At 37.8% G+C, this 26,782-nt stretch overlaps 1 protein-coding gene across 1 annotated transcript in view; it reads right to left on the bottom strand.

Moving 5' to 3' along the window:
* Positions 1–24,280, bottom strand: part of LOC140155922 (retinoblastoma-associated protein-like) — a 32,687-nt gene extending 8,407 nt beyond the window's left edge. The window contains 22 exon segments of the mRNA XM_072178941.1: positions 193–223; positions 4,977–5,093; positions 5,923–5,984; positions 6,609–6,725; positions 7,329–7,433; positions 7,766–7,843; positions 8,912–9,170; positions 9,833–9,900; positions 10,284–10,397; positions 10,641–10,777; positions 11,404–11,518; positions 12,245–12,418; positions 12,972–13,059; positions 13,469–13,653; positions 14,128–14,318; positions 15,259–15,369; positions 16,194–16,321; positions 17,002–17,133; positions 18,448–18,513; positions 19,998–20,053; positions 20,187–20,334; positions 24,179–24,280. Coding sequence (XP_072035042.1) covers positions 193–223; positions 4,977–5,093; positions 5,923–5,984; positions 6,609–6,725; positions 7,329–7,433; positions 7,766–7,843; positions 8,912–9,170; positions 9,833–9,900; positions 10,284–10,397; positions 10,641–10,777; positions 11,404–11,518; positions 12,245–12,418; positions 12,972–13,059; positions 13,469–13,653; positions 14,128–14,318; positions 15,259–15,369; positions 16,194–16,321; positions 17,002–17,133; positions 18,448–18,513; positions 19,998–20,053; positions 20,187–20,306 — 2,454 coding nt within the window. The 5' untranslated portion in view covers positions 20,307–20,334; positions 24,179–24,280.
* Between the last annotated feature and the right edge of the window lie 2,502 nt (positions 24,281–26,782).

Here is a 26,782-nt window from a genome sequence, read left to right as displayed (position 1 = left end):
AGTAAAGCTGAAATCAGCATTTAACATAGATTTCTAAATTTGCAGACTCTATGAAGTTATGCAAATTACAATCTGTGCCGACAGAGGTTATGCAACACATCTCATTATATATATTAAAATAAAAACAATGCAAGCCTTAAATGCATATTTTAGCAATGTACATGTAATATACAATTAAAGAAGAGTACTCACCCCTGGACCTTCACCAAAGCTGTACATTGTTCTGAAAAGTAAAGTATAAAACAAAATTAGTAACCTATACACACCAAAAATCCAACACCAGTCTTATGCTGGTTTCATACTTTCTGCCGCTTGCCTCTGAGCGGTGTGACACTTCATCATGCCGCTTGCACTTTTCTGCAAGTGGAGCATGACTATGAAAGCCAATGTTGCCGTCAGCACTGTCAAAAATTGTTTTCTGTTCTTATACAGATCTTTCGTATATGCGCTGATCTCGACCTGCGGCACGTAGTGTTTACCTCTCTGTTATGATATGGTTTTTTCACTGTTTCGAAGCATCGAATAACTGTTTGTTTCTTATTAAGTGATTTGTAAGTACACCAAGATAAACTGTGTTAACTTCAAAACTCTGAATTCTCGCTGCTTTTATGTATTTTGAGAAGATTTTATCGTGTTGAATTTACTGTATCAGTATTATGTTAGTTACTCTGCTGCCTGTCTTCGGTCATTTACATCGACCATATTGATCTGTTTTTCATGATGTGATCACCGATTGTTCATTCACTTTGACTTAGTTTATGTATCATGCGTCCTTTTTGCTATAACCGCGACCTTTTAAATCGTGTTTGCAAAGGTGTGATCAACAACTGTTTCACTAAAGGATCGCAATCGAAAAATAATTACCAAGTGAATATTCGTGGTTGTCGTGGTGGAACTCATAAAAAGCGTAAAATTCAACAGGTCCTTAATCCAAGAAAGGACATTCACCTTCAAAATAACTTTGCTAGAACTGTTAATAAAAGTAATCTTCTTCAGATTCCACTTCTTTCATCAAATGAAATCCGTAAGAAGTGCTGTACTAGACTAGCATCATGGAACACACGATCAATGCAAAAGAAAGCAACCCATGTATGTGATCTTATTATCTCCGAAAAACTTGACATACTCTCTGTCACGGAAGCGTGGCTTACTGGAGATCATCGTGACAACCATGTCCTTGCCGACATTAAAGTTACCCTCCCTGATTATGAAGTCCACTGTGCCCCAAGAATTGCTAGATCAGGGGTGGTTTATGCATCGTTATCGAAAGGGATTCAAGGTTAGAGAGTATACTTCTGCAAAGTTCCAGTCGCTTGAGTGTCTGGATCTTCTAATAACTTCTACAAACCAATCGCCCTTCCGCTTATTGACAATTTATCATCCACCTCGCTCGAAGGCTAATCCAATCACTATGACGCAATTCTTCAGTGACTTTTCTTTGCTACTGGAGGATCTGTCTGCTTACTCAGGAAAGTTCGCTGTCGTCGGTGATTTTAATATACATGTTGATGATCTGAAAGATTCTGATGCCACTACTATGCTAAACATCTTGATGTCAGCAAATCTTGTGCAACACATTAAGGGTAGTACTCACAAACATGGTCATACACTTGACCTCATCATTTCGCGAGAGTGTGATGATTCAGTTAGTGATCCTTTCACGGTTCATGGTCTTAAATCTGACCATTCTGCTGTGTGTTGTGCCATTAATGTTTTCCAACCTCAGCCGGGTAAACGTGTCATCAGATCTCGTAAACTTCGCAATATCAACAGAGTAGTCATGCAAAATGATATCAAGTCGTCTTCTTTGTTTAATGATCATGAAGATCGTGATCTTTCAGCTCTTGTTAAAACGCATTTACTCAGTGCTTCATGATGCATTTGACAAACATGCACCTGAATGTGAACGTGAAATATCCTCCGCCGCACGCACCTTTTGGTACGATGACAGTCTCCGTGCTTCAAAAAAGAGAGAAACGTCGCCTGGAAAGAAAATGGATCAAGTCTGGTCTTACTATTGACAAGCAGATTTTTCAATCTTTCTGTTCCGACTATCGTACATCACTAGAGTCTGCAAAGCGAGTCTATTACAACACAAAACTTTCGAATTGTAATCAACGCGAACTGTTTCGCACTGTGGACAAGCTCACCACTGCTAAGCCAGCCAAGACCCTTCCGGACTCTAATTCTCTTCAGAGCCTCACCAGTCAGTTTCAAGATTTCTTTGATTCAAAAGTAGACAATATTCGCCGCAACTTGTCACTTATGATCCGGGAACTATGTCTGTTGATATATCTGACTCCTGTACAACTGAGTTCGCGAAATTTCGTAATGTGGCAGATGACGGTTCGCAAGATTATCATGCAGTCTTCGAAAACATCTTGCACCCTGGATCCAATTCCGACACCGCTTCTCGCTGAGATCCTGGATTCGGTCTTACCCGTCATCACGAAGATCACCAATGAGTCGTTTTCAAGTGGTTATATCCCTGCTGAGTTGAAAGTGTCGTTGGTTTCACCTCTGATCAAGAAGCCTACATTAGACTCAAATGTGCTGGCGGACTATCGTCCAATTTCGAACCTGCCTTTTTTGCATAAAGTTTTGGAGCGTGCTGCGGTTCTTCAAATTCAGCAGTATCTGTCTGAAAATAACTTGCATGCAAAAGCCCAATCTGCTTACCGACAGTTCCACAGCACCGAGACAGCTCTAGTTCGTGTCACAAATGACATCCTTCGTGCCGTTGATAAACATTGTGAAGTCATGCTGGTGCTGTTGGATCTGTCGGCAGCTTTCGACACGATTGATCATCATGCGCTCCTTCGCCGTCTGCAAAATCGCTTTGGTATTTGTGGCCTTGCACTTAAGTGGCTGGAGTCATATTTTCGAGCGTCAACAGTATGTTGTGATTGATGGTACGAAATCTAATCCTGTACCCGTGACACGTGGTGTGCCACAAGGGTCGGTGTTTGGCCCTCTCGCTTTTACAATGTATATATCGCCCATTGAAGAAATTGTAGAAGCCCACGGCTTACAGTGCATTATCTATGCAGACGATACACAAGTGTATATCACCTTCAAATCTTGTGAATTGGACAACGTTGTTCCCATTGTCGAAAGCTGTGTAAAGGATATCAAGTGCTGGATGGTGCAAAACATGCTTATGCTAAACGACAGCAAAACAGAGATTTTGCATCTTCATTCTCGTTTTGTACCAACAACACCGATTTCTTCTCTCCATATCGGTGAGTTCGACGTTGAAACAACATCTTCAGCTCGCAACCTCGGTGTTGTTATTGACAGCAACGTAACCATGTCCAAGCATGTCAGCAGTATCTGCAAGAGTGCTTCGCTTTGCGCTGTACAAGATTGGTAGACTACGTAGTTTCCTTGATCAACCTTCAACAGAGAAACTGGTACATGCCTTCATCACCTCGCGATTAGACAACTGCAATTCGCTGCTGTTTGGTCTTCCGAATTCTGAATTGGATAAATTACAGCGAATACAAAATTCGCCTGCGCGTTTGGTTACCAGAGTAAAAGGCCGTTGTCATATGAAACCTGTGTTGCGCCAACTCCACTGGCTGCCTGTGAAGAAAAGAATTATCTTCAAAATTCTTCTGCTTACCTATAAAGCCATCCACGGTTTCGCGCCTGATTACATCAAGGAGATCATTGTAGTTCGAAGCCTGCTCGCACTCTTCGCTCATCGCCTGAAGTGCTTCTAAAACCACCGCCAGTTACATCACTCAAGACTGCTACATACGGCTATCGCGATTTTCGTCATCCGCGCCGTCACTTTGGAACAAACTCCCACCATTCATTCGCGGTTCAAGATCCATCGAGCAGTTCAAGACCAGCTTAAAAACGCATTTATTCACGCTGCCAGATTAACCTGATTTCACAGTTTGGAGTTTTATATATATTGATGTACCTAGCTGTTATACAACCATTTTTCATGTATATGTTTATTTAATTTGATTACCCTGCCGATGTGTCATCTTACGGAGCAAGTTGCTGTTGCACTTGTTGAGAGTGATGTGCTGGTAACCTCTCCTCTCCAGGGATTTTTCTACGTCATTGTTGTGCCGGGCACATCGCTTTTATCATTCTCGTGAACTCAGCCCTAGTGTTTCAGGGAGTATGTTGCTGTTGCACATACTGAGAGTGAAGTGCTGGTAACCTCTCCTCTCCTGGGTTACCATTTTTCCTGTTATTGTGCTGGTCACGCGTCTTCACATTCCCAAAGTTATTTTAAGTTGTGCTTTTTCTGTAAATATGATACTTTTAAATATGTACTTTGTTTTTGTATATCCTAATTTATATTGTTGAAGTAATATTTGACTCAATATACTCGTAAATGTAAATTGGTTTTGTATTATCTTGCTTATCTTATGGTGTTTAATATATTGCTTAAGGTATTTTATTTGTTAATTAAATCAACTCACATGGTGCTGGTCACGCTCTCTTTATATCTTTGATTTGATATTTGAAACTATGTGCTTTGATCTTTTATAATGTTTTTGCTTGTGTCAGATATGCTTGTTATTATCATGTTTAAGTTAAGTATTTCTGTATTTGTAGCTTAAGGTATTTTATTGTTCAGCGCCCAGAGGCTGTCAGCGTTGGGCGCTATATTAAGTCTCTCTTATTATTATTTATTATTATTATACGCCGGAGCGGCGTTGCTCCCGAGTTGACTTGATTCAACTCTTAGTGATCTGCCACTTTGGTCAAAGCGGTGGAGTGATCGATATATCGGCTTGCCGCTGGTCACTGCTAGCGTTTCTGGTGTGACTGCGCAGTGAAGCAAAATTATCGTCAGAGTGGCAGGAAAGTATAAAACAACCATTATACGCAAAATTATTCTTCAAGATCCAAACCATATCTATTCCATAAATTGCACTTTTGTATTAATTGCATTTGGATGTTCCAGAAGATCATTAAAACTGACTCAGTAGAATCAAATAAGGTCCTACCTCTTTCTAGGTGTTATATGTACCCCTGGTGGTGACAACACTCCTCTCACTGGCTGTGGACTTTTGAATGGTGAATCTTTCATTGGTGATATATACAGGTTCTTGCTTAATGGAGTCCTGAGAGGAAAGACAGATTGATTTAATATATTGTTATTGAAAAACAGGTCCAATTTGTACTGCACAAGTAACCAAGGTCAATAAAGTGTAAAATCAGTATCAACATTCCATCAAAGCAGCAAGTTTATCAATATCAATACATAATTTTAGTTTTATTGACAATCATAAACTATTCATACATACTCACGATATAACAACGCTTTGTGATTGGATTTGGGCCATTTTTGCTGGTCATAAATACCGCTTATGACCAGTACGAAGGGCATAACCAAGCTGCGTCACGCATCGTTGGAACACAATTAACGCGATCCACGATTTGCTAGTGTTGTGTACATCGCCATGTCACCGCGCCCGCCTCACGCTGGGCGCAAAGACTAACGCGTTGACTCCAGGCCGTTCACCTCATGAGCCGAGCTGCTTCCTGCAAGTAGGCCTACTCATTTTCTCCCAATTTTTGAAGGAAAACAGTGTGGAAATGTTATTTAAACTTGTAAATCCTTATTATTTTCATTTGTATTGAATTGCTAACAATTTTCAGAATGTTTGGTATGTATGAACGGGGTTCATTCATAGGATTTCGGGCATGATCGTTGATTTATAAACAGCAATCATGCCCTCAATCCTATGAATGAACCCCTAAATATTAAATTGGATCACATTTAATGATAGCTGATTATTTATCCAAAATTGAATACAACTTGACAATATTTGGCCTCAAATCATGTCACTCTTTTGTTCTCGCATATCTTCACTAAAAACATCAAACAAATTTCTGCATATCAGTTTCCAAATCAAACACATATATTACCATGGTTTAATCTATACTTACTTATTTCCTGGTGATCTGAACAAAGACTGGCAACGGGCAGGCACTGGAGATAATGAAGGGGTCTGAAAATTGAACATCAGTAAACAAATATCATTCAGTTAGGTTTATGTCAATAATCAAGTTTGGGTTATTACACAAATTCCAAAGACAAACTGAAATAAGTTATTTTTCTGCAAACAGTGTCTGGACTTCTACATATCAAGGTTAAAGGAGTCTTATGATTTGACACATGTTGATTTCAGTATCAAATACATTCACACATTATAAGGAATAAGGATGTGCTTCAAAATCTAAGAACGTAATGCTCACTTAGAGGGTGGTCCCATTTCATTTTAGGCCATTTCCACATTTGTTGAATGACCCTAACCCGACTCCCCAGCTACAGGTTTCATGCCAGTACTTCAATCCCTTTTGATATGAGTTGGCATTTGAAGGCCCTCATAATATGTGAATAAAAAGTGGTTAACCCACATCAGACATAATATTTTGGCTCATAAAAGCCAAAGAAATATCTTTCAGTACTAAAATTTAACATGGTCAATAATAATCATATGGGCTTTCCACTGATACCAAAATCTCCATTTCAATGGAGAAAAGTATGAATGAGGATGTTGGTCAGACCACGTCACCCTCCTCTAAGAGGAGACTTATGATTTAGGTTTAAGTCAAACAATTTATGTACTTACAGCTTTCTTTGGTTGGAATCTCAATATATAGTTCTTCATCTCAGGCATAAAAACAACATTATAGAAGACAATAATGGAGTCCCTCTGGTTATCACTAATTCTCACCAACTTATACGTCTGAAATGTAAACATCATATGAATAGATTATACCAACAGATGAAGATGAAGGAACAATGCTTTAACCATATTGAATGAATTAGTTTCATTGGAGTTGCAACTACACAACTCGATCTTAGAACAGTGACATCATTCTTTGACCACAAGCCTTGATATCAATACATCAATATGCTAAATTTTATGTGGCCTATATGCTGGACGGCAGCCGCAAGTAATTAATTATTCATGCGGGCTGCCATGTTGTCAAGTAATGCCATTTTAACTACGGTAGTCTATATAGGAATATGCTGAATTTTACGAAGAACTGTATGCAGCCACCCATATAGCAGCATTATATATCCTATACTTCACACTTTACGTGCAAATAATCTGCTTGAAATGGATCACACTTATTGCATCAATTCATGAAGTTATGAATGACAAGCAATAAATTGCTAATCAAGCAATAATTAGCTAACCAATAACTTGATCATTTCACTTGTGCCAGAAAGTATGCTCCTCTTCTTTGATCATTGATTATTATGTTAATTATTGACTGAAGCATGACATACACATTACAAGGCCATGTCAGTATAAACAAAACAACAATTAAATGGTACTCACATTAGCTTGTGCATGGGGCATAGTCCTGTACACATTGACTATGTCTTTGAATTTCAACTCGTTGTCTGCAACCTTGCAGATGGCATACAGACTACACATTGTAAGCTGAAAAACAAAAATAATGATACTTCAAAATTAACAAAACATATATGTGACTGTGCACTATAAAGGATCTATTAAAAGTCAGCATTTTCACTCAGTCTTGAGGTATTGGACAGGCCAATTCGCCTCAAAATAAGCTCTACGATGATATTATATATCCATATTGCTTGTTAGGAAGGTAGTAAAAGAATCAATAAATGAGTTGAAAAATCCTTAGTGAGTCCTCAATGTTCATCTTCCAAGCAAGGAATATATGAAATATGAAATTTCCGTAATTGTGAAAGGCCTTATTAATCTTTACAAAAAAGCTTGCAACAATATCTCTGTTCACTGACCTGGTCCAGATGTCTATCCCTGAGTAGATCTGGTTTCACTGTAACACAATGCTGTACACATGTCCATATGTACCTCTCCTGCAACACAAAACAATATCACAATGTAATACTTGTATATGCACAAAACAATAGCACAGTATAATACTTATGTATGCACAAAACAATAGCACAGTATAATATTTGTGTATGCACAAAACAATAGCACAGTGTACTGTGAAGGTGGTCCCAATGTTACGGCAAGGTAATTTTTTTGAACAATGCTATAACAAAAGGAAAGAAAAAATGACAACGATATAAATATCAAGACAGTTTACATTCTTAACTTAAGTTTGCAAATAAATTAGCTTCAAATAAATTAGTTTATATATATTTTTGCCTGTAGTACAAACCCAAATTGCTCAAGTCCTTCTTATTCTGAAGTGCTAAGTAGAAAGTATCGCTCATACATTATCAAGACAAAATAGTATCCTCATATTTTGTTAGTAGATGGCTAAAATCAAGCAAAAATAAAAAAGTTATAATTTTAATTTTAGCTTTAAAATTTTTATTTTGCTATAGGTGACCCCGGAGTGACGTCACAAGCCGTTGACCTCCGTTGACAACAAATCCGATTCAGAAGTCAAATTTGTAGTTTTCTGTGGTTTGTACCTTTTCAAATCAGCCAAAATACTAGCATTTCTATAACTTCTCGACATGGGGCCTCCAGCCAACAACAAAAATAAAGACTCTCCTCTACATGTTCATGTGTTCAGCTTCACATAAAATGCAATTTTCGCCAAGTATGTAACCTTTATTTTACCGAAATCGGCCGAGAAATTTGCTCGATTCAAGGTCAAAGCAGAACGTAAACAACTGAATGAGCTCTGCTACAAGTCTTCAAGTAGTCGCTCAGCTGCACGATCTATTGTGGGTTGAAAAGCGTAAGTGTAGCCGACTGTAGCGTCATGTAAAATAAGTACCCGGATGACCGGGGTGACCTATTAGCACAATCACTTCAGTACAACTTGGACACTGCATCTCACATTTTGATATGAATTAAATAAATCTGTTGCTGATAAAAATTGATCTCACAGTGCCAACATTTCAAAGTTTCCCAACTTAGGCCAGATTAATGCAATCCCACAAGACTACACAGCTAATACTTACTAGTTCACTATTCACCCTGAGTAATCTACACAAGGACTGTAGTCTACCATATGCCAACTGAAGCACCTTGTTGTAAAAGATATTCAATGACACAGACCTGGTAGGCCGTGGCATGAGTGATGACTGATTGCTGGACTTACTAGGGGAAGGCTGGGTACTTGACTGAGGGTCAGCTGATGAGGGGGGACTACCTAGTGTAGATGGAGGTAGGGTGGGAAGATTTCTGTTTGATTTCATCGGTCTCATTGGAGATAAGTACCTGTATTGAGTTAAAAAAATATCAACATGCATGTAAGTTCAAACATTTTAGTATGTAAAAGTCTATTTCACAGGAAAATAAGTAAAATTTCACTCAAATATACCAAAATTGCCATTTATTTATGTTTAAAGCCTCCATTCCTCAATTTTGTAAAATTTAAATTCGGTTTTGTAAATTTGCCATTTCCTGTTTTCTTCCATTCTCTAAAACCACGTGCAAAAAGTTAGGTTTTTACATAGCAATTGCTCTGTAATGATATTGAATTTATTGCTGGCTTATTGCAATCGGCCTTCAATGTCACCACTGATGTACAGCATAGAAGTTCAGTGGTATGTTTTTCTGCCAAACTTTCTCGCCTGTAATCAAGCCTATGTTTGTATTTTGACAATGTTATAATAACCCTTTTCAAATATTTGAATTTTTTTATTATTTTACCACAGATTTTTAGGTTTTTTTTAATATTTCATGATTTCTTTGTTTTCCGTTTTACTTGCAATTTCTGTGAATTTTGTCCGCTTTCTGCAAGAATGGAGGCATTAACTTATGTATTTCTTACATGGGGAAGCAATATTTCCCTCCAATTCCCAAAATTTCTCTAAAAATAAGCTTCCATGATTCCACATTTTTTATTAGTTTCATACTAATATAACTGGATAACTTACATATCAGCAGCAGTAGTTTTAGATATAGACACTCCGTTGTGACCCGTAGCAAGAGTTCCAGGTGGCGGCTGAAATAAATATTATTAATGTCAATAAATTAACCCAATATTCAACTCATCTACATGGTTAATAGCCAAAGTGAAAAGAATTACGACTATTAACAGATTCCAAATGTCTGCATGCATAAATTAAATCTTTGCTTATATATACTTGCAATTGTTAATTATCTTATTGAGAAGTTCACATTTGCAAAGCTTATTATCCAGGAATGAAGACTACAAAACAATTATTCTGACCAAACCGCAAGTCGGTTTTTGTACAAAAAGCATACTCATGCAAACCTTTCTTTGAAACATGCCATTTTAGTTCAACTTTGAGATGGATACTGTTCCTCACATGTAAGACAGTAAAAGAAACAGTGTAGTATGAAGTGATAGTATTTTGGTCTTACCCTGGTTGGTGACATGAGTAAATTTCCACCGATGGTTTTGATGGTCTCAAATAAAGGAGAGCCTGTCTCCCAAGCTAACCCTTCAACTATTTGAGTTTCCACAGATTGTAAATGCTGCAATGAAAATAAGCAAAAAACCAGATGTAAAATCAACCTTACATTTAATTGAGTCACATCAAGAAAGTGTGTATAATATAAGAGAGCTTGCAAATGTTGTTCATTATATTATTATGAGAGTGTCTGAATCTGCAAATATTTCCGTAATATTGAGAGTAAATTAGGACTTAATACAAAAACTGAATAATATTCATAAGCCAAACAAACTTTAACTGGATCACTACATTGCTGTTTTCTCACCTTCATGGCCTCCTTGGTTAGATTGGGCTCATCCCTGACAAAGCTCTCTAGGACCTTGCAGAAATCAAATGCCTTCAACTCAAACACTCTTAGTATCCATGGAAACAGTAGCTGACCACCTGACATACCTGGGCTCACTATGAATGTTACAAAGAAATTATGAAGTTAGTGATGCAGTGTAAATTGTAATACAGGCATTCAGGGTTCGGGTTTGCCGGCAAAAACCTGATTTTGTCAGTTTTTGCTTGGCAAAAGTGGCAAAAGCTGCGGCAAAAACCTGCAAACCCTGCAGGCATTTTAAAAAAAAGAGTCATGATTTAAAGTGCACTTTGCACAGGCATAAGCCCACAAGCATCTGCACACATAACTAGAAAATGTTCAAAGACACGTCCTAGCCGTGTCACACGTCCTAGACATGTTGTGTCTATTTTCTCAATTATTCAGACCTGAAACTGATGTTTTGTGGTTTATTTTAAATGTAAATTTGAGCAACAAAAAAAGCTGACATCCACTACAAAGCTAAAACATTTCAGGTCCGATTATTATGAACTCTGACGCCAAATTGAACCGATGGTTACTATGTCCTTTCACAAGCTATTACACCATTATCTATCTATCCATCTCTATGTCAGATAATTACAATTATTTGAATTAGAAATTGTCTCAAAAATTGAACTTTTGTTCAGTTACAAGAGATAGAAATAAAGATAAATACAGACAGATCTACAGATTGAGACATGTTTTGTGAGACATTGAAACTTACTTGCATAACCATAGGTAACCATGACAACTTCTAAGGAGCAGCCCAACAATGACCTATGGAACAGGTCATTGTTAAGTAATGACCCAAAGTCTTTGGTAGAAAGTCTCTGTTCCTCCTAGCATACAAAACAAACAGATGTCAGATATCCTGTTACCTTCAATTCTATTTAGGACATCAGTAATGAGCCATCATAATATGTGACATGATCAAGGGGAATGAGTCGGATGTCACTAATATTGTTTTTGGGATATTAGCAAAAACAGTGTTCAAATTCTTTTGTTTTATATTGTTTTCAGCCATTGATTAATTGCTCATAACTCGGTAACCAGACGTCCAATTTTGATGGGGTTTGCATCGACATGTAGCATTTGTAAACTGCCAGTAAAGTATGTACAAAACTTCTAATTGAAAATTGCCGACATGTGACTCATTCCCCTTGATCTTGTCACATATGGTTTTAATCAGAGCAACACAAAAATTCCAACAAGTATTGTCAAGAAACAATGCTGCTGACAAGAACATTATTGCTAAAATCAAATTATATAATACAATCCAATAATAGGTTATTTAGAGCCACTCAGCATTGTATGTTTTTCTTATTTTGAGGAGTCAGTGACATAGGTGTATTTTCCAGAAGTCCCAGTAACAAATCACATTTGTTTACTCATACATACATGTTACATGAGCACCCAAAAGTGGTATATTTGAAGTCACAGGTGTACCAAAATCCTGGCATCACTGGCTTCACTGAGCTGGAAAAACCCTATAGATGAAATATTTGTTTACAATGAAAGTCACAGAGTCTGTAAATTATGTTAAATTTTGGCGGTACCCTACTTACTCTTTTCAACATAGCTTCCATAACTCTATAGTATAGCCTGACTCCCAGTTGAAACCTGCTCCTAGCTACATCCATAGATTGTACGCCAAGTTCTGCAGTGAAGTGTTCTGTGTAGCCCTCTCTTAGTTGTGATATTCTCTCCTGAATACTACTACTGGGATTGGTGGAACAATTCTGTTCATGGGAAAATACAAGAATTAAGAAGTACACAATGCCAGTGTCAAACTATTTATTGTAGTATCTTTGGTTGTAACTTCCAGTAACGAAGGCCCATTAGCTCAATCGGTAAGCCACCCCAAGTCAAAATACTGTTCTTTTGAGAAAAAAAACGAGCTATAGTTTGATCAGCTCATAATCAGCAGGCCTTATAACATCGCTGATTAATATCAATATATTTTATTTTGAGAATTGTCTAGAGACCACTCCCCAGAAGCATCACAAATTATTAATTCCAAATCCTATACTTTGTCTACTTTCTTTAACACGCAATATATAGGCAAGACCTGTCAACTATAGTACTCTTAACGTGGGTCTGCTTTTCGACGTAGTGGTAAAAACCTAACATTTCCCGCCATTAAACTAAAGTTTGAAATTCCCCTGGACAAGGAACATACTGCTAAACAGCTATATGCACAGTTGGGAGCGCTGATTTTGTCACTTATTGGAACCATTAGCCCTCAAACAATTTGCACTCTTGTCCACCTGCTGTATTCATCTGTGCACTTACCTCAAAATATTTGGCAAGAGAAGGACTTGGTGTATCACTGGCACCACTAAGTAATGTCTTAAGGGCTTGCACTGTTGTGATGGCTCGCCTGTAGAAATGCAATGGCACAAAATGACAATATTTAATACACAGGTTGCTTTTGCTGACATGCAAAAAACATTATAGCATTCCAATATTTGGATTTACATTCAGGTACATTATTACAAAATATTTTTTAAAAGGTGCACATAGCTTGCATTTGTAAAGACTCACAATAGCAATGCTCCAAGACAATGAAATAGGGCAGTTTCCACACTGTATATCGGTACTCAGTAAGCAATGATGGTTACAATGTGCACACAATGCATGTCTATATTGACACAAATTGCACACAGAATTATATTGACGAAGCTGCATGCATTAAGGTGGAATGAAAACCTTTCTTCCCAGCATGGCATGAAGCTTTGGATTTAGGAAAATCTCTTGTACAAATTCATTTGAATTCCAATTACACTCACTTGACAGGAGTCATAGGAACAGCAGTCTTTGCCTCAGTCTTCACTGTAGAGTCTGGCTCATCACTGTTTGGTGATGAAGACATGGTACTTGGTAAGAGGTTACTTGTGCTAGTCAGAAATTGCATCTCATCTATGTCGCCGGCTTGCTGGTAAATCTCCAGGTATTTCATTTGCAAATATTCCAGCTAATTTCAAGACAAAAGAACAACAGTAAGTGAGTGACTCAATAAAGATTTGTTTGTTTGCTTGTTTTTCCAACTAGCATTTATTGGCAAAAGCTTGATATCAAACGATAATTTGTGTCTTCAAGCGTGAGTGTTACAAAGGTTTGCTTACGTAGCACATCATTGGCAAAATGGATAACCCAGAGACAAGCAAACACTTTTGAAGTTCACCTGGAAAAATGCCAAAATAATTTGAAGGTACTCTTATTTTGACCTCCAATGCCTCCATCAACGAAAGGCAAACGTCTAATCTATACTGTGTGCAATAAGTTCGTTCTGCCCCTGCCCAAAAGCTTTTATAACATGTTTAAATTGAAACTTACACAATGCATTTCAAGGCTATTTGTTACCGGACATAAGGGCGGAACAAACTTTTTGCACACCGTATATTTGATTATTTTACAACTTTTCCTTTTTCCATATACCAATACTCACTTCTGGTAATCCTTCCAGACCTTGTGTCATTCTGTCTTCAGGTATGGTGGCCAAGAACGGTGTCAGGTAATTCTCATACACAGACTCAACCTCTTTAGTATCATTCCCACAACCAGCCTCATTACAAAGTGCTGTTAAAGAGGCTGACTGGTTACTTGAGGTTCTGTTCCCACTTGAATAATGAGATGCACCTGTAAAACAAGTAATACAAATTCAAATGAATAGAATATCAAATTTGAGTGCCTTTTTACGAATCATTTCGTTGGTCACATCACATACTGTTCTATATGAAACTGGACAAAAGTGATTCACATACAGATCTATACAATACAGGTTTTAGATTTAGCCTCGAACTTTCATATTGCTAAATTAAGTTTCCTCAGAGAGTATTTTTTATGAAGAAGATACTTGAAATTTATAATTTTAGTGAATTCTACATGCCAATCTTTCGAGTAACATTGTGTAACATAGTAGCTCTGTATGTAAAACGATTTTGTTTAAATGGTATTAAACTTATAGGTCTGTATGTGATATAGCTGACGATTTATTAGATATTTTTGTTATTATTATTTATTTGGTGCTTTCAGCAACCAGGGTAAGACCAAAATATTATCACTTCATATAGTAAAAGATATTTCAGAAACCAAGTTTGTGTTTGGTTGAAGTAATGTAATAATGAATATAGACAATTGCCTAAAACATTTAAGTTTGCTTGATTCTGTTGATCAGGTCAAGTACCGAATATTGCTATATCTATCACTTTTCCTCCCAGGACCTGAAGAAACTTTGAGCACATAGGGAAATTACAGTTTTTGTACAATGGATTAACATTTTCTTCTACAGAAACTAAGGGAATATGAAACTAGACAATATTCTTACTAGTTGGAATTTCATCATGAAGGGCAACTGCTTCAAATTCTATCTCTTTCCCATTCCCATAACAACCACCTTTCATTCCAGTGTTTAGAGTTGTGGAATGGCCAATTTAAGACAACAAATACTTAAACTCAGATAAAACTGTCCCCTTTCCAGCCCCAGATGCCATTGTCATTAATAGCTATCAATTTATCTTACAACTCCACCTGTATTGTCTACGGTTCATCTTGTTGCAGACCATCCGCACATACTTACCATATTTCTCTCTGAGCATGAACACTGGTGACTGCCTTACAATGTAATCCATACAACAAAGCAGTAACTGCAATGGTAATACTAACTCTGTACAGTCTTTGAGAAATGTACCTGGGTAAAAAATGAACAATAATAACAAATACACAAATAACAATTTACTCAATTGTACATTGGATCCATTCCACATAGGATATTTAATTCTATGCCCTGAGTTTTCCCTGATATTTCACTGACAACTTTCCATAATTCCATGAGAAATATTTCCACTTCACCAAGGTTGTATCATAGTGTCAACTGTTTCAAACAACTAATTAGAGTTGGAGAAGACCTGAGAGCACATCAGACACACCAAATTGCATTTTGAATATGAGGATATGTCCTTCTGATATCAAATGATTTTGATTTCTTGAAATTCACAATATAATACAAACTTTATGACAAATTATTAAAAATTGATATTTTTGATATTCAACAGTAAACTTTAAAAATCTAATGATATGTACTTAAAGTGTATGTAGCTGGGAGGAAAAGCTGTCCATCATTTGAACATTTTTGACATTTCATAATAAAGATATACAATTTTTTCCCAAAAAGAGCTTAAAAAATGTATATCTTCAATACAAAATGTCACCATTTTCAAATGATGGATGGCTTTTCCTCCCAGCTACATACAGTTATAAAGTTTACTTCGAGGACTGTTAAATATCAAAAATATAAATTTTTAATAATTTGCCATAAAATTTGTATTATTGTGAATTTAAAAAAATCAAAATTATTTGATATCAGAAGGACATTCCTCATATTCACTGCAATTTGATGTGTCTGATGTGCCCTCATATCCCACAAAAAATACTGTGCAAACGTTGCTATCCAATCCCTTAAGTGGCTAGGAACCCTGAAAAGTAACACTCCAGGCCTGGTTCCCATGTACTGACCTTTGGCAAGAAGATACAGGGCCCAACATGTGTGTTTGCGGTTTGGGTGGGTTACTTCATCAGCATCTGAAATGGCTCCATTCCCTGCTGCACAGGAGGCCTCATTTTGGAAGACTTTGGAAAAGATCCTAGAATAGATTAGTAAACAGAGCATTATCAATACAGTAACTCATCTCAAGATAATGTGTACAAAATTCATTTTAAGGGTTTTTTTTCACTTACTTCTTAATGCAACCTGGCCAAGGTATCTCACCTTTTCCTGTTTCATTCAGCTGGCATTTGCTTGGATAACTGACTTATACTATGATCAGCTCTTAATAGGCGGGAATTATTTGGTTTTTGTTACTGCGAGAGTCAATAAAGTTCCAACTTACGCACACATAAAATCACAAAAGCGTGCGTCATTCACGCAAAACGCGTAGGTGCTGCGCCTAGCTGTGTGTACGCCATTCTGTATCAATCCACGATGTTATGAGTCCCGCCTATTACGAGCTGATCAGAGTATATATTCAATCAAGAAATGTTGCATTCCTAGTACAGTTTAAAACTATTTCAAAGCATGGATTAGCCAATCATGTTATGTTGTAATCTAAGACCAAATTAAAAAGACTAGTTTGCGTCTGACGTCACGGCAAAGGCGCGGCATGATTGGTTTCTGACCTGCGCATTTTCAGTCTGAATGAGAGGACATCATACGCAAACTAGGCTTTTTTAATTCGGTCTCGAATTATAGCATCTGAATTGGTAACAATAACATGTGTGTGATTACTGAAAGAGAAGTAAAAGAAATGTGCATACATGTACTTACGTTTCAAATTTTCTGAACAATGCCACTGTGACACAATACTTCTTTTTGACTGCTAATACTGCTCTTTTGACTTCAGTGCTCAACCTCTGTTCAGACTGCAAGATGCTCATGCTTTTGAAGAATGTGACGATACTGTGTAAAGTAATTAGCAAACACAATTGTCAAATAGGTTTCTGCTTGTAATTTACTTTCATTACATCCACATTATGTGAGTATCCTCTTGCAGTGGTTATACGAGCATCCAAAAATAGGCGATGTAAACAATGAATCAATGCACCAACATCAGTGTAACATTAGTGAGATTGCGATGTTACATAGGCGCTGCGTGTACCGTGTGTTTATACAGCGTTCAAATCCGTGTTCTATATTGCTAGTCTCGGTTCCAAGCTGGATTGTGCTCATTCTGTTTTGTTTATGCTACTGTACATTTTTTTTTATCAGTTAATGAATACAGTTGGTGAGAACATTTAAAAGGCATCCCACATTCCTGGCATCTTTAAGTTTCTTTCAAAGTGATAGACTATCAAAATTGAGTTGAGTAGAAATACACATCACCCCTTGAAGCTATTTCATGCTTGATTGTCAATGTCAACCTACAATTATCATTCTACACGTTAACTGTACTCCCAGCAAACACAGAAATGTTCTTAAAATGTTTTTCTCAAAACGTTTGAATAACATTTAAATGTCGGGTTATACAAAGGTTGTGAAAAACGTTTTTAAAACGTTATTGCAAATATTTTGGGCAAACATTTTTCGCAAAATATTTTTTCAACCCCAGTTTCAAAAATGTTTTTGGAATGTTATTAAAACGTTTTTATACCCTTTATATAACCCGACATTTAAACGTTTTCTGTAAAACATTTTGTGTTTGCTGGGCTGTTACAAGAGATACACTGCACAACATATCAGCACGGTTCAGTGCCAAGAGCAATTTACAGAATTTGCTTGATTTAGCAAGATTTTAACAAAAGTGGGCACTTTAAGGATAAATTTGGTAAAATACACATGTTTTTAAGTTTGAGTGGTTGGCTCTAGTATCAAAATAAACCTTCAGTGGTGGGACCCAGAAGTGAGTGGTGAGCTACACCGTAGCTACAACCCAACATCAGTGCCTACTGGTGCTGTGATGAGCCTATCAAATTAATATCTTCTATATCAGCCCCAATTTGGTCTTATTAATTTTGCCATTTTAAATTAATCAATCCAAGGTTGATCAGTTTATCACAAGTACAATTGTTCATATTCAGTATCTCTTTAAATCCAGTACCGTATAAAGTATGCTTCTTTGTTTGTTTGTACGTACGCTTTTGATTGCTTTACAAGTAACTCTTTTCAACAAACTATTCACCCCAAGCTGCGTTCCAGGTACCTTACGCACATCTGATAATGCTAAGATAATTTAACCTCCCAATACATGTAAGTGAATATGTGTACTTGACTTACTTTGTTTTGGTAGCAGCAAGTAGCTGTGATAATGTGGGATTGTCCTGTGCATTTGGTTCTTGCTGCCTGAAACACACACAAACACAATACTTGCAATTATTATGTATATCTCAGCACATGGGCTACAAATAGCTTAAACAGCCTAAAAATAATGATCAGAATTTCTGCACATGAAATCTATTACAGGCTTGTTTACAAGTATGATTGGGATTATTAGACCTAGAGGATACAAGCCTACAGACACAGGATTAGGCAGTAACCTGTCCACTTGTGTTTTGCACAGGTAGTCGCAAACTTAGATAGCCTGAACAATATCCAGGCCACCCATAACCATTCGGATACAAATCATAGGGATAAATTAATAACAGAATATCTTTTATAAAACTAACAATTTAAAGCCTCTACATATATGTACATTCTTGATATATTATCATGGTCGGATGGAAGTATTACAGTCACCATTTTAATATTGCCAAATTTGTTGGTCGTAATTAATCACATGGTGGCACACTCCCTGTGGCAGCTTAAATCACAGGCTGAAATGGCTATCGGGTCTGTGTTTAAGCAGATTACTAACAGATCAATATTTACCATTAACCCTAACACTGGACCCTGCTTTTTGGGATCGGAAGTCAAAGGAGATCTGAAAAAGTCAAGGAGAAGAAGAATTTTTGACTTGGCACCCCCGCAATTCGAACCTTTGACCCCCCGCATGCCAACCACACGGTCACGGACGGGTAGCTACATGGGTTATTGCTGCCCGGCCAGCAATTCCGTGCGCATATAACACTTAGGGTGATTGCGTCATCGCAGACCCTGTGATTCATGCATGCGCAGAATTTTTCATCGTAAGATTTTGTACGATTTTTGGGTGTTAGGGTTAACATAGGCTCTAATCTGGAAAAATACATCTTAGTTAACCCTAACACTGGACCCTGCTTTTTGGGATCGGAAGTCAATGAAGATCCGAAAAAGTCAAGGAGAAGAAGAATTTTTGACTTGGCACCCCCGCGGTTTGAACCTTTGACCCCCCGCATGCCAACCACACGGTCACGGACCGGTAGCTACACGGGTTATTGCTGCCCGGCCAGCAATTCCGTGCGCATATAACACTTAGGGTGATTGCGTCATCGCAGACCCTGTGATTCATGCATGCGCAGAATTTTTCATCGTAAGATTTTGTACGATTGTTGGGTGTTAGGGTTAACATAGGCTCTAATCTGGAAAAATACATCTTAGTTAACCCTAACACTGGACCCTGCTTTTTGGGATCGGAAGTCAATGAAGATCCGAAAAAGTCAAGGAGAAGAAGAATTTTTGACTTGGCACCCCCGCGGTTTGAACCTTTGACCCCCCGCATGCCAACCACACGATCACGGACCGGTAGCTACATCGGGTTATTGCTGCCCGCCAGCAATTCCGTCGCGATATAACACTTAGGGTGATTGCATCATCAAGCAGACCCTGGGATTCATGCATGCGCAGAATTTTGCATCGTAAGATTTTGTACGATTTTTGGGTGTTAGGGTTAATTAAAAGTTCAAACTTACTTTTTGTCAACGCTGGCAACATACAAGGTGCATACTGCAAGAGATGTGATATCATTCTGAAAAATGCAAATAGAGAAAATAATAACTTGCTTGCCACAATATGTATTCAATATCTGTAACCAAGTCTTGCATGCATATATTATTACTAAAAATGGGCAGATTTATTTTCTGACAACAATTTTAACTTACTCGTAATTCTGATTTCCGACTGAGAGTCCAAGTCTGCCAGAATGCTTTGGCTCTTTGCTTCAGGTCTTTGGGTAGCGGGTACTTGGACACAATTCGCAAGAAGGGTACTCCTTCTGTCATGATGGACGGTGATAGCTCCAAAGTTGATCTAAAATAAGAAGGAAATTCAGATGTGTACTCATTAATTAATCAAGCTCTTTCAGCAACTGATGTGCTCAATAATACTAATAGTAAACCCCTCCTTGCTAAAACATCCCACATCATGATCGATTTCCTTGTCAAAATACATTGAGTTTCAGTGGATGGTGATGCTAATGAACTGTGGATGCAGACTGAAAGACAAATTCACAAAAATCAAGGACGGCACAGTGCTTCACGGACAAGAGACAATGTAACTGCTTTTTAATGAAAGTGATATGGGCCTTTAAAATGAATGGCAAAAGACACGGTTTCACACTTAATTATTCAATTATGTTTCACCGTTGTTCTGTGAAGCATCCATGTCATCTGCATGGTTCACCATGGACTAATAATATAGAGCACGTAGTGCGATGGACTGGAAACTTGACGCATCGATCTGAGGACAGCTTTCAAACATAAGTCTTGATAGTAATATGCTGTTTTACTTAGCCTATATCTGGTGGCAGTAGCATTTTTCTTCACTTTCACAAAATGGCGTGTGCGATGATTTTATGATCAAAACCCGGATCAAATGTGCGATAAACTGTGATTTTTATCGAAATGAGAGCCTATATAAAAGGTGTGACTCTCAAATGCGCCCATCATGCGATCCGGAACTTGCGATGTCGCACTTGCATGACGACAAATGCCTCGTTCGCTTTCCGAGGGAAACCAAATACCCCCAATGTTTGTTCCATGCCTGTATCAAGATGGCGGTCGAGTCCCGGTTCTCTGTCTCGAATTCTGTGGTGGCAGCAGCATTTTTCTTCAGTCACGTGATAATGACACCGGCGCATAATACACAGGGGAAGCCGACGGTGTCCACACCTTTTTGTATTGCGCTGGTATAGGAGTTGCAAGGGCCTGGGTTTACTTCGCGAGGGCAGCTTTAATTGATTGAATCCCTTTCACAAGAATATTTCAAGAGGAATGTCAGCAAAATGAACCATCATGGTTCTCGATTTTAGCATTAAAATGATTCAACTTTTGTACTGGATCGTTCAAGCATCTGCATACATACATGAGAGCTTTTGTTACACGCCATTTCAAAAGATCACAGCGTGAAAAACCAAAACATATGCAAAATATATACAAGAAACAATTGAAAAACAAAAGAAAAATGAAGCAAGCAAAATTATGTTTGCGGAAACAGGTGGGTTTTGAGGCCTTTTTAAAGGCAGAGACTGTTTCAGCACTTCGCACAGATGACGATAAATTGTTCCAGATCAGAGGTGCATTGTAGGTAAATGCCTTGTCGGCAGCGGATTTAAAAGTCCAACTGCGTATGATCGGCACATTCAAGCGAGTGCGATCTGAGGCGGATCTAAGGCCCTCGCGAGGATTCTTAAGTTCCAGACATGATGACAGGTATTCTGGTCCAATGCCGGCAAGGCATTTAAAAACATACAGCATGGCTTTGAATGTTATTCTATCCTCTACAGACAACCAGTGGAGCTGATGTAAAAGCGGCGATACATGGTCCCTTTTCTTCGCACAAAAGATGATTTTAGCAGCCCAGTTTTGGAGGGTCTGAAGGCGAAAGCGATATCAGTAGTGTTGGCACCCATGAGGAGAACATTGCCATAATCAAGCCTGGATAAGATAAGTGAGCGGATAATGTCATTACTAGTATCAAAGTCCAAGAATCGTCTAATGCGAGAGATATTGCGAAGGTGGAATGAAACACTGCGTGTGAGTGAAGAAATTTGGTTACGCATAGTCATGCAGTTATCGAAGATAACACCAAGACTTCGGACTGTTTCAGATGGTTCAATGGCCTCATTTCCAATTTGGAGTGTGACAGCAGGCATCTGGTTCTTAACATGAGATGAAGCGGCGATGAAGAATTCAGTCTTCTCACGATTGAGTTGAAGCATATTGCACGTCATCCATGATTGAATGTCACCAATGCATGATGTAAGAGAGGAGAGTGCACGATCAATGGACGACTGACATGCCGGGTCAAAGTTGGTATACAGTTGCACGTCATCTGCATAAAGATGGTAAGAAAGGCGGTGTTCAGCGTATGATTCTTCCAATTGGGATGGTGTAGATGCTGAAAGATATGGGACCAACAATTGACCCTGAGGCAGACCGTAGTCGAGGGCCCACTTCGCTGATTGGCAACCATTTACACATACACTGGTGGTTCGTCCGCTGAAATATGATTTCATCCACTGAAGGGCTATGCCACTGATACCAAGTTCTTGATGCATTCGCTGAAAAAGGATGTTATGGTTGACCGTGTCAAAGGCGGCACTCAAGTCTAATAACACAAGAAAGACCCTTTTCGATGATGAAGAGATGTCATAATATCATCTTTGACCTTTAATAATGCCGTCTCTGTGCTATGTGCTGCACGATCGCCCGATTGCAGTGGCTCGCCCAAATTATTATCTTGCATATGTTTGGTAATGCTGTTTACAACAATTCTCTCAATAACCTTAGATAGGAACTTAATGTTCGATACAGGTCTATAGTTCTTTAACATGTTCCTATCAAGAGATGATTTCTTAATCAACGGACCTATGATGGCATGTTTTAAAGTGTCCGGGAACACACCTGCATGCTCAACATTGTTTTTCAATGAAAGTGCCACTGGCGGCCCTAGAAGTAATTTTAACAGATAATATGGCCAGAATGTTAGGGCTAATCGGTAATTTAAACTTCACATTTCGGTAATTTAAACTTCACATAGTCTTAACTATTTGAAAATTGGAGACGATTGAGTGACTGAAGTAATTAATATACTATAGTTCAACACTCTAGGGGCTACTGTATCTTCTATACACACAGTAGCTATCGTCTGTCGTCGTGGATAGTTGATAGATTTCTCTATCAAATGCGAATATAATATTGAAAACATATTCACATGCATGAGACTGCACTTTCCTAAAAAAACTGAAAATGTGTGTGAAATTGGGCAAAGTACCCAAAACAAGCTGAAAATGAATTAAATAAAGTTGCAGAAATTTTGACTAAAAAAACTGAATTCAGTTAAAAAACTGAAAATTCTCATGCCTGAATCCAGGCCAACCTCACCTGCACCGTCCAAATTTGGAGAATATCAGTTACACTCATCGAATGTGTGTCATCGCATCGGCCCTCTAAGCCTTAGGCTACAGGAACCCATAAATATGATCAGTCTGAGCAACATCAGACTACAGGTACATTAAGTAATTCTTGAAATAGAGCGAACACTACGAATGCTTGTGGCTCTGCGATAAATACATGCGCAGATCATGCAAATAGCGAGGACGAGGTACAGAAGAATTTTATCAAATCAAGAAAGCATATGATACACGCATCTTACATTGGTTGCGTACACACACTACATAGACGCAACATAATGTTCCAATTTGGCCAAGAATTACTTAACTTACATGTAGGTCTAAACTATCTTCTTGTCGTGGAACAGTGGATTTATAGATCTCGATTGTAATGATCAACAATGTCAATTGTTTAAGCTTACCGGCATCAACATTGACAACAAAATTGCTGTCGTGTTTCAGTATTTCAATCAATAAATAGCTTGAAAAAAATATTTAAAAATAAAAACATTGTCTACCTTTACTTCAATCATCCATGCAAGTCGTCAAACATGAACAAAAACAAAACTGATGTGCTCAGGAAATGGATCACGATCACCCTTCGATCAAGAATGACCCATCCCAATATTTTGATCGAGACCTTTAAAAATAATGACCTCAAATTGTACGCATCTCGGTGTAATTCTCTGTGACCTGCTAAGACAATCGAAGTGACTTGTTTTAATCAAAAGACATCTACGCTACATTATCCTTTGTATTTACCGAAATCTGTGACCGGATGCTGGAAATATCGACGTTTCTTTACAAGGTTTCTCGTAGTGTAATAAACAGTTTATCAAGTCTCCAATCCCTTTACGTGTAAAAACCCCGCGAAAGTAAGAGAGCCACCTAGAGGTCGTTGCCGTTTAAAATCCTTATTTACTATTTTAGAAGCAGTAAACGCATGTAAAGTTTTAAAACAGTATAGTTTCGATTCAACTCAAAGAACTTTGAAAGAATTCCATAAATATGTTAATCTGATAATCATAGTATATCTCTTTTTTCTATAATCTAACTGATAAAGTTCAGAATATGATAAGTGATATCATTGTGCAGAAGACAAACTAGTAATCAAAATTTAAAGGGACGCACGATCAATACGGTGAACTATGAGGACCGCAAAACGATTTACGGGAACGGACTGGGATCCGGGATGAACCATATGTTTTAAATCACTCTTTATTTGCCATGTACAGTGACGGCGCATCCCCCCAATATTTGTCTTGCCCCCCCACTCCCCAACTTTTGAGGCAAAACCCACCAAATTACGTAAATTTCCGTTCTTGCGGGAATTCAGTGCGCAAAATTTGCGAAAATTTGTTGATTTTGCACCCCCCCCAAAAAAAAAAAATCCTGGTGCTGCCACTGGCCATATAGGCCTACAAGCTCAGTTTGACCTAAATTACGTCAAAACTCATTCAAGTTATTTATTTGTTTATTTATTAACCATATTTAAACAGGGTATTACCTACTCAACAAATATTACAATGTTGATTTTCAGTAGGGCCCTGAGACAAACATATATAAAAGCATTAAATACACGTAGAAGTTATACATTAATTGAGCTTACATACCGGTAGCTATTACACAGCATTAAAATACATTATATAAATATTATACAGCATGAAAACCAAGTTTTTGTAATTAAAAATCATTGAAAGGGAAACACGTATAAGTATTTAAAAACATTTGACATGTATGAACTGCAGAATTACTGTGCTACAATTTCAGGTCTTCTTTGAGTTTCTTTTTGAATTGCATTAGTGAGTTGACTTGACTATCTTTCGAAATAACATTCCATAATACGCTACCTTTGTATTGGAAAGAGCTTTTACCATAATTTGTATTGCACTTTGGAACATATAAATCGCCATTTACACTACCTCTATAGTGTTAACAGAATGAATGATATTAACTGGACGAAACAAATCATTGAGGTAGGAGGGTGCAATTTCATTTTTAACTTTAAACATCATACATCCAGTTAAGAAAATAATACGGTCTCTTATATTCATAAATATTCATTTATTAAATTTTCAAGTTGAACTCAGCCAATATAGGCCTAGGGGGCTGTGAGTTCATCCCCTCAAAACTTTAATAGCTATTTTGGTGTTATCAACCCCGGTTCAAACTTTGAATTGCACACTATCCAACAAAATCTGAGCATTTCTTTTTAAGTTTTTACCCCTGTGCCCAAAATTCACTTTTGACCTTTTAATCAGCAGAGAAATTAACCCGGACAACCCCAGCTCTGGCCCGCTTCCGGGTTATATTATTAAAAATGCACATAATTGACTGAAATGACTTCCTCTTCCTTAAAATCCGATAATGTAAAAACTCACATTTAAAAAAAAATGAATCCATTTCGGTCAAATTTCGACAGGTTCCGAACTTAAACCCATATTATAACATTTGCTGAGGAGAGAACGCACTCAATTTGTTTTTAAATTCTGGTTTTTACACGATTGTAATGTACTTTAGTCAATATAGATACTCTGCATGCAAAAATCAAGACTTTAGGTGCTGTAGTTTTGTCAAATTTCAAAATTGCTCAAATCTTGTATTAATCCCCACCAAAGTATTCCTCTTGTCATAAGGATTCAGAAAAAGTATAGTTTGACCTATGTGACGAACGGTTCTTGAGTTATTAGCAAAAAAGATACTATACTTGCACATACAACAAACAAGACTTCCAAAGTTTGACCTCAACCGGGGTCAACATCGTAAAAATGTTCCGATTTTAACCAAAAATGTTGTAAAACCATTCAAAATAAAAAGTTTACACCATCTTTGTTAGTTTGGACATTACACCGGGACATTACCGCAGCAGCTCCCACCGCCGCAGCCGGGCCCATAATTATGATTGCTTAGCACTCCCCAGGCGGCAGTGGCGTGAGGCAAAGGGACTGGGGGGGCATATGCCCCCACTTTTGTTGGTAATTCGGGGGGAATCAGTTATTCCGCTCGTTTACACTCCTTAACAGACTCCATTCGGGGGAACTGCGGCGAGTGGCATGCGGAGAGAGCTGGTTAGGCCTATAGTTTTGTGGGGTTCATTATCGAACCCCAACGGTTTTAGCTTGTATTAATGTTATTCATTAACATAGGCCTATTTGTTTGTGATAATATTTCAAGCGTTTTAAAATTTCAAAATAATCCCATTCAATTACACGGTTGACGATGGAAATTTACTGAATTTAGAGAATGCACGGCGCATACCACCTGGCACCCCCTCCCCTCGAGGAACGGGAACAAGTTTTATATATGAAGCATAACGCAACGCAGTAGTTAATACATCATACCACTTTTGTGGGAGTAATAGAATAG

This window comes from Amphiura filiformis, chromosome 6 (assembly GCF_039555335.1).
Source record: "Amphiura filiformis chromosome 6, Afil_fr2py, whole genome shotgun sequence".
Classification (NCBI taxonomy): Eukaryota; Metazoa; Echinodermata; class Ophiuroidea; order Amphilepidida; family Amphiuridae; genus Amphiura; species Amphiura filiformis.
The sequence above is the reverse complement of the archived record's forward strand: the minus strand, read 5'-3'. Positions and strand labels throughout refer to the sequence as shown.